Consider the following 14,994-nt stretch of genomic DNA (forward strand, 5'->3'; position numbering starts at 1 on the left):
CGAAATTGAGGGTACAGCTCTTGACCTTTTGGTCTCTTTGAGAAAAGTGAAGGTACTTAAAAATGAAGGTCCTGGAACTAATGCAAAAAAAGGGGTACCTTGAATTGGCAATGGGGTATGTATTGTACGAAATACGGTGCCTTTGGCAGCAGCATGAAACAGATACTAGAGAGACTTTCATACTTGAGTGGGTGACTTTTGGAGTCTTAACAGCACGAAATGGTGCTTCTTCATGCATGTCTATGCGGTGGAGAGAGGAAAAGAAAGATGTTAATTCTCTTCCACTCCTTAGTGAGGGTCACTTTACGCTCGGTTGGTCCTCCAGGGCCACCGGTTGTCCACAAGACAGAATGCTAAACTAGCTGTTCGGCTGGTCTGATCCTGCAGGGCTCTTTGTTTGTTAAAAACCCTTTTGTCCTGTGTGCAATCGCCATTCAACGAGGACAGGCTTATTGACTTCATTTATGCTCCAGTTTTCTCCCTAATGGTGATTCAAAGTGGCTGACGTTGTCCCCTTCTCCATTTTGACCCTCGCCCCATTTGATCCACACATCTGTCTTGATAGGCTGAGAAAGTGGGAATCATAGAATAATAAAATCATAGAGTTGGAAGAGACCCCCAAAAGGGCCATCAAGTCCAACCCCCTGCAATGCAGGAACACACAGTCAAAGCACTCCTGACCAATGGCCTTCCAGCCTCTCTTTAAAAACCTCCAAAGGAGGAGACTCCACCATACTCCGAGGTACTGCATTCCACTGTTGGGAAGTTGGCCCAAGGTTACCCCACAAGGCTCCATTGCAGAGGGGATATCTAAATTTCCATTTCTCATAGTCTGATGCTCTCACTGCTATGGGGTGAGAGGTGCCGTCAAGTCACAGCTGGCTTATGGCAACACCATAGGGTTTGAAGACAAGAGACGATCGAAGGTGGTTTGCCGTTGCCTGCCTCCGCATGGGCTGAGAAATCTCTGAGAGAACTGTAACTGGCCCAAGGTCACCCCAGCAGGCTTCATGTGCAGGAGCAGGGAATCAGACCCAGTTCTTTAGATCAGAATCCACTGCTGTTAACTACTATACCCCTTTGAGTCTCTTCTAAACACCACACCTGTACATTTTACAAAATGTATAATCAGACCTCATAAGTAGATTGGTGCCCGGTGTTTTTTAAGATCTGGTGTTCTCTGTTCTTCTGTCAATTGGTCTTTTTCTTTTTTTTTTAACAACATAAAACAGAGGAGAGGTCAGCCCCCGTGTCCAAGAGAGAACGCTTCTATGATCTATTGTCACTGCCGGCAAGCATGCTAGAATCCACATGACCGCTACAGGGTAACTTCTGAGCTTGTGAGCTGGAAGAAAATAGGTCCTTTTTTGTTTTTCTCCTCGGTTTCACCCGTACAGCTAGATGGGTGAGGTGGTTGTGGCTCAGTCCCAAGTTTGATCCCCGGTATCTCCAGTTGAAGGATCTTGGGAAAGAGGCACTGGGGAAATTCTGCGACAGAGAAGAGTCCGTCATCGATCTCTGCTTTGTTCATTATTTTACAAGCCTTTATTGTGAACAGCGGTTAAATGTCGGTGCAGATTTGTCGCAAAAGGTTTCATTAATATATTTTGTTTATGCTCGCCCTCCTCCTCCTCTCTTCCACTTTATGCTCACAACAACCCTGCGAGGTGGGTTGAGGGGAGATTGTGCCCAGGTTTACCCAGAAAGCTTTCATGGCAGAGCGGGTATTTGAACCTGGGCCTCCCAGACCCTTCCCCAACATTTTTGCCCCTGTGCCAACCGAAGCCCCACCGCTTCGCCTGCCTGTTGCTCTTGAACCACCTTCTGTGATGTTTGAATTCAGTGCTTGGATCTTGTGTCCCTTTTTTTTTACATGCTCCTAGATAATAAGCATAAGTATTTTATTGTCATTGTGCACAATAACAACTAAATTTATGCAGCATTCCCCGGATGCATCATTACTTCAGACTCATCCCCCATCCTCACTTTCTCCTTGCCTCCACCCATCCCTACACAGCTCCCAAACACATCAACACAAAGTTCAGAGTTTAGCATAGCCCCAGCTCTAGAGTAGAAGCTGTCTCTAAGCCTCTTCGTCCTAGTTTTGATAGACCTGTATCGTCTGCCAGATGGTAACAGTTCAAAAAGAGATGAGACAGGTCTCATGAGACATGCTGGATCTCATGCTGGATGAGACAGGTCTCTCAGAATATTTTGGGCTTTTTTTAGGCTTCGGGAATTATAGAGTTCTTCCAAGGAGGGGAGAGGGCAGCCGATATAATCCCTCTCTGTGTAGTAGTGATCAAATTTTGAGCGCTTCTTCCAATCTGCCACACTGTGCAACTGGAGAACCATACACAGGTGCAGTAGGCTAAGACACTCTCTATAGCACACAAAGCGTAAAAGGACACCAGGAGTTTTCCCTTCAGTTGTTGTTTCCTTTAAAAGTCTCAGATAGTACAGTCTCTTGCTGGGCCTTTCTTAACCCACCATGGGCAGTCTGTACTTCCAGGTCAAGTCCCTTCTTAATCATGACCAGAAATTTAAAAAAACTGGAAGCCACCGGGCTCTCACTTGATCTCCCATTTATAGTCAAGGGGGCTGAATTTCTCTGAGCTATTCCTTCTACAGTCCACTATAAGCTTCTTTGTCTTGTTAGGTATTAAAAAACCAGGTTATTTTCTCCCCTGCACCATGAGAGCAGTCGGTCCACTCCTCACTGATAGGGCAGACCCCTATCCCCTCCAGAGATGAGAGCCCCACCAATCGCTAAAGTGTCATCGGCAAATGTCGACAGTCACCACTCCTCAGTGTCAGGGAAGGGAATTTTCCTCCAGATTGACCAGGGATCCTAGAGGTTCCCCCCACCCCCTTCCTCTGGGCATAGAGCAGGGGTCGCTGGGAGAGGAGCATTGGGGAAGAGGACACGAATTTCACTTGTCATGTAAGGGGATTAATTTATATCCCTTGAGGTCCCTTCCAGCTCTTAAGTTTCTATTAAGGTTTCCTGATTTACAGTGAACCAAAATTAGTTGCAATCTCTGGGCTGGTTCTTTCTTTCACACAGCCCAGCTGAGATTCAGTGCGAGTAACAACATCTCTAAACAAAAATGCCAAATAAAACTAAACATGGTATAAGAATAAACAGCAAAGTAGCCAGTGCTGTGCCATCTTAAAATTCCTGAGCAGCAGGGCGAGAATTCCCTCTCCCACCTAAATATCAGTGCTCCTGTTAAGAATTCACATTTTAAAAGCAAGATTTTTTCTCTTTCTGGGTGCCCGAGAAGGCTGCTTGGGAAAGCCCCCTCCCCCCCCCAAATACTTTTTTAAGGTCACTTAAAAAAAATACAGGAATAGGCTGCAAACACGTTAGCTGGCCGTAGGGGGAGGCATTGCTCTTGCATTTTCTCTGCCTGTGTGTTCTGCTAGTCAATTGCTTTAAATTTACGTTCCGTATTTTTGTGGGTGGTATTTAACCTCATTTCCAGCTATGCCGAGAGCTGATTTAAACATAAACATGAACATTGTCAGAGGTAAAACCGCTGCTAATGATTTGCTTTGGAGCAGAGAGAGCGTTGTCTGAAGCTGGATCTGGGAACTGCTCACTAACATACCCTTTATTTAGAATTTGCTGCAAACTCAACAAGGGTGCAAGCGGTTCTTTCTGGTACTCACCTGGTTGCTGCTGGCTGGTAAAGAGCTGTCGAGGGATTACTGTCCCGCCCGCCTATGGCTCAGATCGGATCGAATACTTTCCTCCCTTAACCGTATAGCCTCCAAAATTCTTCCCTCTCCCTTTTGAACTCAGGTGTCAAACTCGTGGCCCTCCAGATGTTATGGACTACAGTTCCCATCATCCCCTCCCAAAATCATGCTGGCAGGGGATGATGGGAACTGTAGTCCATAACATCTGGAGGGCCGCGAGTTTGACACCTATGCTTTTGAACATGGGGTGGTGTTGTGAGTTTTGTGCAAGGTAACAGTGGTCGTTTGTGTACTCAGAAGAAGTAGTGGTGTTTGGATTTATATCCCTTCTTTCTCTCCTGTAAGGAGACTTAAAGGAGCTCACAATCTCCTTTCCTCCCCCCTCCCCGCAACAAACACCCTGTGAGGTGGGTGGGGCTGAGAGAGCTCCGAAGAACTGCGATTAGCCCAGGGTCACCCAGCTGGCGTGTGTTGGAGTGCACAAGCTAATCTGGATCACCAGATAAGCCCCCACATCTGAAGTGGCAGAGCTGGGAATCAAACCCGGTTCTCCAGATTAGAGTTCCTCTGCTCTTAACCACTACGCCATGCTGGCTCTAGAGTGTTGTGTTTAAGAGCAGTGGACTTTGATCTGGAGAACCGGGTTTGATTCCCCACTCATCTACATGAAGGCTGCTGGGTGACTTTGGGCCGGCCACAGTTCCCTCCGGACGGTCTCAGCCCCACCTGCCTTACAAGGTGCCTGTTGGGGGAGGAGGACAGGGAAGGCAATTTTAAGACTCCTTCGCAAGGAGTCTTTGTAAGAGGCTTTGAGGCACTTTGTGGCTGAGAAAAGTGGGTTACAAAAACCTCCTCTTCTTATTCCTGTCAAGTATGAAAGCTGCCCAAAGAGCCGTCCTGACCGTTTTGTTCTCCCGTTCGCCATCACTGCAGGATTGAGGAAGGGTGCGTGGGCCGGAGCCGCGCTGTTTGTTTCCATATTTGGCCTAGTAAATCATTCATGTCATATCCTAACCTTTCGTGCCAGTCTCCACTTCACACTTTTTGTGCCCAAAGCTTTAAGGATCAGCTGCTCCTAAATCTTGAAATGCTCGAACGCCGTTTCTTGAGCAAAAGCGGCAAACGGTGTGATTTTTAAAAAGGAAATCTTTTTGGAAATGGTCTTCCAGTAGCTGCCCTTCTGCCCTCCTGCTCTTAGGGGGAATGGCTTTCAGCTTGTTGCATAGCAACATTATTCTATAAATGGGTAGCAGGTATAAAATACAAAGCACAGTGTGATCGCAAGAGGCCCCAAGGCAAACAGCAAGTAGTTTTTGGGTGGCCAGAAATATTTTCAAAGCCACTGGATATATCACAGGTGGATTGGAAGGAAATATTGTTGTATTCCTTTCTTTTTTTTTCCTAGCCAAAATCTTTGTTTCCTTTTGCACCCACATGATCTGGTTGCAAATGTTCCTGGGGAAAAGCTTCACTTGTGAAAAGTGTGACCGTTCCACTGGTGGTCTTTGCCTGAGATCGATTAACCCCGCGAGATCAGTGCTTGATGCACAACCTTTGGGGCCTATCTGGACTTTTATAAGCTAGAATCCAGGTAGCCCCCAAAGGTTGTGCATCAATCACTGATCTAGCGGGGTAATTGACCTAGGCTAGTCAACTGGATGAAAGACAGTTCCTCCTTCGCACATTGTATTGTTAACATATGGCATTGACAGCTGCCACAGCTGCTGATTTAAAAGAGGAGCAGGCCAGACATTTTGGGGGGGGGCGGCGAAGGTCTTGACACATAAAACTCAAAAGTCTAACTTCCTGGCAGTTACCTGCGGGGAGTTCCGCAAACATGGGGCCACACCCCAGGAGGCCCTGTTGAAACAATTTATATTGGGTGGCTCTGCTCGTTCGGCAAGTCGCCCTGTGTTTCTCCCCAGCCACAAAGTTTTCATTTCCTGCTACCAAATCCAGCAGTTCAGGGAATGCCCAAACGAAGGGTTACCGAGGGAATCAGATAGGGAGGTAAATAAGCCTAGCTCGAGCATTATCTTTGTGATCTGTCGTGAATAATAAAAAATAACAGCGTAAACATCCCAAACATCGATGCTGCTCATGGTATTACTTGTTTTGGCCTGTTTACGTAATGTCTTCCTGTCAAGACATTCGAAACCGTTTAGTTTAGAAAAGTAGATGGCAGAGCCTGCGTTTGCCTCAGGCCGCTGCTGTTCTTTTGAGGAACTCCCTGGCACCGGGTGAGCTGCTGCCCGTTGTGTGCCACTTGTCTATTGTGCCACACTTTACAGAAGTAGAAAGGAAGAATGATCCTAGTACAACTAAGGAACAAAATTGACTGCCTGAGCTTACACCTTTGTAGTATATTCAAAGGAATGCCTGAGAATAGGTCCTGAACTCGAAATTCTGTGAGAAACAGCTTCATTTCACTTTCTGACTCTCTCAAGAAATGATTACGAACTATATTTTTTCAATCTTCGCCTTTCCACGGAGAATGTTTTGAGTAACAGCACCCCGGAGCGGTGTTGTTAAGGCATGTTTGAAGACATGCTTATTTCTACGCACTCTTTCCCCTATTTGTCTGGTCGGTAAGCCACTGAAATCTGTCAAATACCAGCTATTTGAAACTAAAATATTCTTAGACCGAGGGTGGGTTCAGCTAGTCTGTTTTCCCCAGCAGCTTTTGGTTGCCCGCTGAGCATGCTGGGAATTTTTTTTTACACCTGCCAGCATCAAGACGCATGGAGGAAATCCTTTCATCTCAGTGGTGCCTAATTTCCAAAAGCATTTGGGGATTTTGTTGCGTATCAAAAAGTCATAGCGATGGTTCATTCCTGCGCCTACTTCTTGATTGTGAATTTAAGAGCTTTGCTGAGTTGGAGACACAAGAACTGATCATAATGACAGATTATCCCTTTGTTTTCTGTAGCCGAACTTCGACAAGCCATTGTGGCCATGATGGCTAGAAAGCATGAACTGGAAGAGCAGAGCAGGTAAGAAGACAGTAATGTCACGGACAACCATGTCCTTCTGTTGTGATCCTTCACAAGAAGGCAGTATCCTCGGAGGGGACGCATCCCACTTTGGGCAAACCCATTCTGATTTGGTTGGACCTCGGTGAACATCTGGAACGTTTGGTTGAAACCGTACAAGCTTGCCTCAAGTATAACGAGGTGGACTTAAAGGAATCTGCAGACTTCTGTTAGCTGGAATGGACTGGTATCCTTCTATGCAGATTCCCCTAAGCATGCAGTTTTGTTGATTTAGATTTAGATAGGTCAGTGGCAGGGGCTGTACCTTCATGACTTGAAGGGTACTCTGAACCTCTGCAAAATTATTTCTCTATGCTCCACTGGGGCCAGGGATCCCAGAAAGGACTGAAACCCATTATCAAATTCCTTTCAGTTATGCATCTTGGCTTAATAAGTGCAGTTATGTATCTTGGCTTAATAAGCGCACTATAGGAAATTTCAGATATTTTTGGGGTGGAGGAAGGGAGTCATTACCCACTGTGATACACGGAGACTTGTAACTGATGGAAAGGTTCTGAAAATTCGTAATTGGGCATCAGAAACCTTGCGTTCCTAGTTCTGGCTTCTTACACGTTGCTGTAGTTTTTAGGGACTCTCTTCTTTGTCAATCAATCAATCAATCACGCCTTTATTGGCATAAAATCAAGATAATACAAGCTCATATATATAAAAGACCAGTTGATTCGAGCAGAGAAACATTTGCACACTCATGCAGATATACTTATGATGTACTAATATAGTATAAGTAGCGCAGTTAAGAATAATAAAACAGGAATAAAATTGTCATTTAACTGGGAATTCGGTCTGTTGACCAACGCGCCACCAGATGAACAACATTCACTATAATGCCTCCCTTCTTTTCTCAGATCTTTGCGGAACCTACTTGACGGAGAGATGGAACACTCTGCAGGCCTACGTCAGGAAATAGACAACCTGAAGAGGAAAGCTTCGGAACAGGACGAGCGCTATGCAGCGAAGATCCAAGCCCTAGCAAGGTAGGGGCAGTGTCCCTGTGCTTCACCTGGCCAGTGTGGGTTTATTGGTGGGGCAGCTGATGCAGGAAGAAATTACTTGGTATATTTGTTAAGCTAGAAGAAGAAGAAGAATTTGGATTTGTATCCCCCCTTTCTCTCCTGTAGGAGACTCAAAGGGGCTGACAATCTCCTTTCACTTCCCCCCCCCCCACAACAAACACCCTGTGAGGTAAGTGGGGCTAAGAGAGCTCCGAAGAACTGTCACTAGCCCAAGGTCACCCAGCTGGCATGTGTGGGAGTGCACAGGCTAATCTGAATTCCCCAGATAAACTTCCACAGCTCAAGCAGCAGAGCGGGGAATCAAACCCGGTTCCTCCAGATTAGAATACACCTGCTCTTAACCACTACGCCACTGCTGCTCCTAGACTAGCTTTTCGGGAAGCTAGTCTTCCCGAAAACACGTGCCTTGTTTTGCCGTCTGTTGCTGTTGTATCTCTGTTTCTGCTATTTACTAGTGTAAGCTGAATGTTTGATTTTTGAAATCATCTCCAAAATGCTGTTACCTTTGCTGGCTTTATATCTACACTAGCGTTTCCTTCCCTGGCAATTTCTACCGTCGTCTTCCCGGGCTACTGCATACTATAGAAATGCTTCCAGCAGCAGTGTTGGGAGGGGAAAATGCACTATCATTCAATGTTTATACAAATAGGTCAGCTGCCAGCCTCAACGCAGCAGCAAATGGATGTAAGGATTTGCAGCAAAATCTCAAAGAACAAAAAGGCAGTCGAGCGTTAGATTACATTGTCTCCAGTGGTGTGGAGCACACCATTCAAACCTAAGTGTGCCGTGCTGAGTAGCTGTTGTGGTGTGTAAATGGTGTTGTCCATTATTCTGATTCTCATCTAAGTCAAAGTGGATTGCAGTGGCATGTTTGGCTCAGCACTGGATACTGGGTTTTGTTTTCCCTAAAGAACCAGAGGTGGTTGTGTGTGTTTACGTAGCAGTCAAGTACAGCTATATCTTTGTGCTAAAAAATGCTTAGAGGTGATTTTCTACCCTGGTTTTGTCTACCTTTAAGGAGTCTCAAAGCAGCTTACAAGCTTTCCCTTCCTCTCCCCACAACAGACGCCTTCTGAAGCAGGTGGGGCTAAGAGAGTTCTGGAAGAACTGGCACTAGCCCAAGGTCACCCAGCAGGCTTCATGTGCAGGAATGAGAAAACACATCCAGTTCACCAGATAAGGGTCTGCTGCTCATGTGGAGGAGTGGGGAATCAAGTTCAGTTCCCCAGGTTAGAGTCCATTGCTCTTAACCACTACACCACACTAGCTCTCAGGTGCCAACACTTCTGCAGTGTAGCTGTCCTCCGCAAGTAATAAGTTGCACGAGCAATCTGCTTGCACGAGCAGTAAAAATATCGGAAGAGCTGTCTTATGCAAGTTTACTACTTCCCTGTAGACTTCCTGGAGTCCCACTTACATGCTCCCCAGCTGTTCCCCTGTTTTTTTTAACCTTGATCCTGGCTGATGTGTGGGCAACGCAATATTGTCTCCAATGGGTATTGTAGAGAAAATCTTCCTATAAGAGTAATAATAGCTGAACAGCCTTTATACCAAAGTAATTCTTTTTTTAAAAAAAGAGGTAAGGTTTTTAACCAAAGGCAGCTTTTAAGTGCCCCGGGGAAATCTTTCGGGGAAGTAGACGATGGGCGTTCCTTATGATCTCTTGCAGTCTTCTGTTTCCCAAAGGAGAATCTTGTGCAAGCTTGCTTAAACAGCACATTTATTAGGGCAGCATACAAGATCAAATAATAATAATCGTACGTGCACGCATGATAAAATGAAATTGAAATCGTGACTGTTCTGGACTTGATCTTTAGATATTCGTTACACTGGGAGAGTGGTTAAGGTGTCAGGCTAGGATCTGGGAATCCAAGTTAGGCCCCATTTATTAGGGCAGCACATTTATTAGGGCAGCATACAAGATCAAATAATAGAAATCGCACGTGCATGCATGATAAAATGAAATTGAAATCGTGACTGTTCTGGACTTGATCTTTAGATATTATTATTATTATTATTTATTAAATTTAGTATACCACCCTATCCCCGAAGGGCTCAGGGCTGTGTACAGATAAAACATCAGCTAAAAACATACATATAATTAAAACAACAGTAATATCTTAAAACATTGCCCGCGCCCTTCGTTACACTGGGAGAGTGTTGTAGAGTGGTTAAGGTATCAGGCTAGGATCTGGGAATCCAAGTTAGGCCCCGCCCCTGCCATTTAAGCTTTTGTCCTGGCAAGTATTCGGATGGGAGATCTCCAAGGAATAACCGGGGTGTGAAGCAGAGGCAGGCAGTGGCTAAACCACCTCTGAACATCCCTTGCCTTGAAAACCCTACAGGGTTGCCATATAAGTCAGCTGTGAACTGACAGCCAAAAAAAACCCTGTTACCTACGATTAATGATGCCTGCTTTTCTCCCTAATGAGCACTAAAGCATCTTACAAGATTCTTTTATCATCCGTGGGTCTCACTTACGTTAAAGTTCCGTGGAGTCTTTGACAGTGTGCGCTCGTGGACATACTAGGATGTACATTCGAAACCTCGCCCCTGCTTCCCTGGGTTCAGTTTAGTTCATTTCTCCACCGCCTCGTAGACTTGTCATTTGGAAGGACAAGGAATTAGATCGGAAGAGGCCCGTCACCCTCCAGAACGATAGAATTGTGTTTGACAGCTAGTTACAAGATGTGTACTTTTTTGAGCTAAAAATCAGGCAGTGGTTTTTGCCTAGAAATTTGAGGCAAATAAGCTGAGAGGCGGGAGACAGTTTCTCTCATTTAAATTAGCCGGGAGGGGGGGGGGTTGGCGATGGCTTTAGTTGCTTTAAAAAAGGAGTAAACAAAACAGCGGGGAATTGGCCCATCTTGCTGTAACCATTAGGTCATGTTGTGCTGCTCTTTGAGGATACCTGCACTTAGAGTAAGTGGGTGATAGGAGAACCTTATTTTGCTGCTGGGTCCTGCTGGACGGCAAGCAGCTGTCCTTTCCTTATCTTGGCTAACATCTGACACCATAAGAAAATGGAAAAGAGAAAGATGCACACCCTATTGCTGGCGTCCCCAAACGTTTTGAGCCTGTGGACACATTTGGAATTCCGACACAGGGTGGTGGGTGCAGAAACAAAATGGCTGACACAAAATGGCTGCCGCAGCTTTACCTCAGTAAGGAGGCTGCTGCAGCTTTACCTCAGGTGGCAGAGCCAGCCACAAAGCGATTGCCGCAGCTTTACCTCAGCAAGACAGTGCCGATCCTTGTGCTGTGAAACAGAAGAGTTTGGATTTTTGCCCTGCTTTTCTCAACTGCGAGGAGTCTCAAAATGGCTCACAAACTCCTTTCCCTTCCTCTCCCCACAACAAACACTTTGTGAGGAAGGTGGGGCTGAGAGAGTTCAGAGAGAACTGTGACGGGCCCAAGGTCACCCAACAGGAATGTCGGAGTGGGTAAACAAATCTGGTTCCTCAGTCTGCTGCTCATGTGGAGGAGTGGGGAAATCAAACCCAATTCTCCAGATTAGAGTCCACCTGCTGTTAACCACCACACTGACTCAGAAAGAGGGAGATAGATCTCCATTTAAAAGGCCACGTTAGCTGCAGTAACTTTAAACGGTTGCTTCTATAACTCCAGGAGACATTTTACCTTGGGGTTCAACTGGGGAATGTAAAGTGACAACCATATAGCATTTGAAAGATTCCCCCCCATCCACAACCCCAAGAAAGGTCTCCTAGGAATTTAGCGGGAAATTAGCTGCTGTTATTTTTCTTCTTCTTCCATAATTACATACACGTCAAGTCAGATTTCAGGTCAGTGCAAGTCAGCTTAATGTGGTCCCCCACAGAACCTTATAAAAAAACCCTTTGCGGTGAGAATTACCCATTGCGTAGCTATCAAATTTTAATGAAGGCCTTGAAGTCTTTATAGGTTTGTTTTTTTGTTTTTACTGTTTGCTGGAAGTGAAGATTACATAAACAAAGCAACCGAGGTGAGCTTGAGAATAAGAGGCACGCCGTCAGGAGGACTGCTCCTCGTCCCATACAATCAGTCGTGAGCTACGGGACTTCCTTCATGGGAAGTGTGACCCCCCCCCCTTTTTTCCATTGTCTTATTTCTGTTCATTTGGCTGCGTTTTTAAAATCGATGTCGCCGCCGGAGCAGAGAATGCAGCCTGCGTGTCCAAAAACACATGTAAAGCGGCATCCACAAGAAATAGCAAGGAGAGGGAAACAATTTGTAAACCTGCCCTCCCTGCTCAACCCAGGTTTCCCTCTTGATCGTTCTCAGAGGCACAAGCAGGCTGATAGCTCCTCTGCCCACAATTCCCCCCACCCCTTTATAAGCTCGTAACTACTTCTAACATTATTTTGCAGTGCATATTTTTCTGCTTGCCTGGAAAGTTCACTGAGGATGTAAAGTCCTCTGTGGGCAGCCTTTGGTGACTGGCACAAGGGCTAACTGTTTTCTTAGGTATAATGGTACTGCCACTCATACATAAGTTGTTACTATTACTTGCACACACCCAATAAAAATACAATCACTTGTATCTGCAAAGGCACCCAAATGTTAGCTTCTTACTATCATTATCTTTTGGAATGCATAGTTTCCCCCTCTTCTCTGTCAGACTTCTAAGACAGATCTATTGGTGCGGATCCTGTCCCAACAGACCATTAAGCAAAACATAACGCCTTTGCCCCACGGAATAGCCTGTTGGGCTATGGGAAGGCTATCTTAGTCATCTCTATGCAGAGTGGGCTCGAATTCAGAAACTTTCCAGGGAATATCCTATTGGCATGATCACTTGTTGGCCTAAGAACTTAAGTTTACTGCGGCTCGGATCCTACACCACCTTTCCAGTAGCCTTCCTGTTCGTCCTTTGCCAAAATGGTCCTCCGTTGCAAAGCGTGCCTTCCTTGAGCGTAGGGCATTTCCACTCAAGGGAGACCCAAGTGTCTTTTCATGGGGCTGAAATGTACCTCACGTACAGCAAAGCGCTCTGGAACAAAGGACCATCATCTCTGCAGATGAAGAAAGTAGAAAGAAAGCAGAGGATCCTAGCCTGTAGAGCAGTGATGGCGAACCTTTTCGAGGCCGAGTGCCCAACTGCAACCCAAAACCCACTTATTTATTGCAAAGTGCCAACACGGCACTTTAACCTGAACATTGAGGTTTTAGTTTAGAAAAAATGGTTGGCTCCGAGGCACGCGTTACTCAGGAGTAAGCTTGGTGGTAGTTGGTGGCTTTGCTTTGAAACAACCGTGCAACTCTTCCAACGGGTGAATCACGAACCTAGGAGGGTTTACTCAGAAGCAGGCCCCATTGCCAGCAACTGAGCTTACTCCCAGGTAAAGGATCACGCTTTAGTTCTTCGCATGAAAATCTGTGGGGTTTAACAGCCCTTAACAAGGTTACCTACATTTCTTCCCCAAAACTAAGTCTTAGGTTTAATGCTAATCGAGCCCAGCCTCCCAGGCCAGCCTAGATGTGTGGGGAGGGGCACTCTGTTTGTGCGTGCCCACAGAGAGGGCTCTGAGTGCCACATCTGGCACCCGTGCCATAGGTTCGCCACCACTGCTGTACAGGCTATCCTGGGAAGCAAAAGAAGAATGGTATCTTAGCACACATGCACACACACTCTAGATGGTCCAGTGTATGCCTGCTTCCAGCAAATTCCAGAGTTTAATTCATTATGATGTTGGCGGCAGCATGTTCCCATTGAGCTCTGAATGGGGATACCTAGATGTTTTTGTGCACAAAGCATGTCCCTCTTAGCTGCAGCTTCTATGAAGGTGCGGCGGAGTTGCACGCCGGCGAAACTGTGCTGAGTAGGAAGCTGTTCACTGTAGGAAGCTCCTATTTCCCAGGAAGGCCTCTTGCGTTTGTAGGATGGCTCCACACTTCCTGAACAAAGCAGTAGAACGCAACTGAACAGTTCTAGCGTACGAAGTATCCAGGCAGCGGAATATATTTAGGTTAGTTGGTTTATTGAAATGTGTATCCTGCTTCTCTGTTGGACTCAAGACGGCTTGCAGCATTTCATAGCTCGGCTCGGAACGCGTGTGTCCATTTTTTTCTTTGAAGTCACAATATTATTTTCTGTCCTGCTCTTGTCCTCTTAGAGAAAACGAGGTCCTGAAAGTACAACTGAAGAAATATGTTGGAGCTGTCCAAATGCTGAAAAGGGAAGGGCAGAGTATGGAAGGTGAGTTGTTTTGAAATACATACACACACACGCCTTTTCCTTTTGCGGCACGATGTGGCAGAGCTTCCTATTCAGTGCAGAATTGATTGCTAAGTCGTCGTTGACAAATTCAGTCTTGGTAGGGGGTAGAATAGGCACTCACTGTGCGTTAGCCCAGACCCTGTTATGCAATAATTTTTAGATGCTGGGGTAGGCTACTGCCTTGCTAATATTCCCCCCACCCCCCTCCAAGCAAGGCAAAAGAACATTTGATGGTTCAGACTTGTCCGTCTTTTGCGTGTGGCCGACAAGTGAGAACGCAACTTGCTTTTATTTATCTGGAAATTGCAGTAAGTGCCTCTTTAGATCCCTGCAGCAGCCCAAGTCTCTTCTTTGAAAGGATGACAACAGGCGACTATTTATGGCTTAAGAGGTGGTTGGTTTTTTTTGCAGTAGAATCGAAAAGAGATTTCTTGAGAATCTCATTTCGTTCAAGCACCCCTTTATTGTGGGGGCTTTTTTGTGTGGGGGGAAAAGTGTATATATATATGTGTGTGTGTATTTAAATATGAGTTGTACAGGAAATTGATAAGGTCTGTGACTGCATTATTAAAAATTAGTCTGTGCACTAATACTATCAGTAGAATGACCTTGCTACTCGGTGTGTGGAACTTGATTTAAATGCTGCCTGAAAATGGTGATTGGTTTAGGACAGTGATGGTAAACCTTTTTGAGACCGAGTGCCCAAACTGCAACCCCAAACCCACTTATTTATCACAAAGTGCCAATGCGGCAATTTAACCTGAATACTGAGGTTTTAGTTTAGAAAAAACGGTTGGTTCCGAGGCATGCGTTACTCAGGAGTAAGCTTGGTGGTAGTTGTTGGCTTTGCTTTGAAGCAACCATGCAACTCTTCGAACGGGTGAATCACGACCCTAGGAGGGTTTACTCATAAGCAAGCCACATTGCCAGCAACTGAGCTTACTCCCAGGTAAAGGATCTCGCTTTAGTTCTTTGAATGAAAATCAGTGGGATTTAACAGCGCTTA

The 14,994-nt window shown here is 45.7% G+C and overlaps 1 protein-coding gene across 1 annotated transcript in view; it reads left to right on the forward strand.

Annotated features, from left to right (window-relative positions):
* The window catches only part of SNX29 (sorting nexin 29), a 127,634-nt gene that overhangs the window by 20,601 nt on the left and 92,039 nt on the right, over positions 1-14,994 (forward strand). Inside the window, 4 exon segments of the mRNA XM_048494183.1 lie at positions 1,398-1,571; positions 6,635-6,698; positions 7,604-7,732; positions 13,885-13,967. Coding sequence (XP_048350140.1) covers positions 1,398-1,571; positions 6,635-6,698; positions 7,604-7,732; positions 13,885-13,967 — 450 coding nt within the window.

This window comes from Sphaerodactylus townsendi, linkage group LG04, assembly GCF_021028975.2.
Source record: "Sphaerodactylus townsendi isolate TG3544 linkage group LG04, MPM_Stown_v2.3, whole genome shotgun sequence".
Classification (NCBI taxonomy): domain Eukaryota; kingdom Metazoa; phylum Chordata; class Lepidosauria; order Squamata; family Sphaerodactylidae; genus Sphaerodactylus; species Sphaerodactylus townsendi.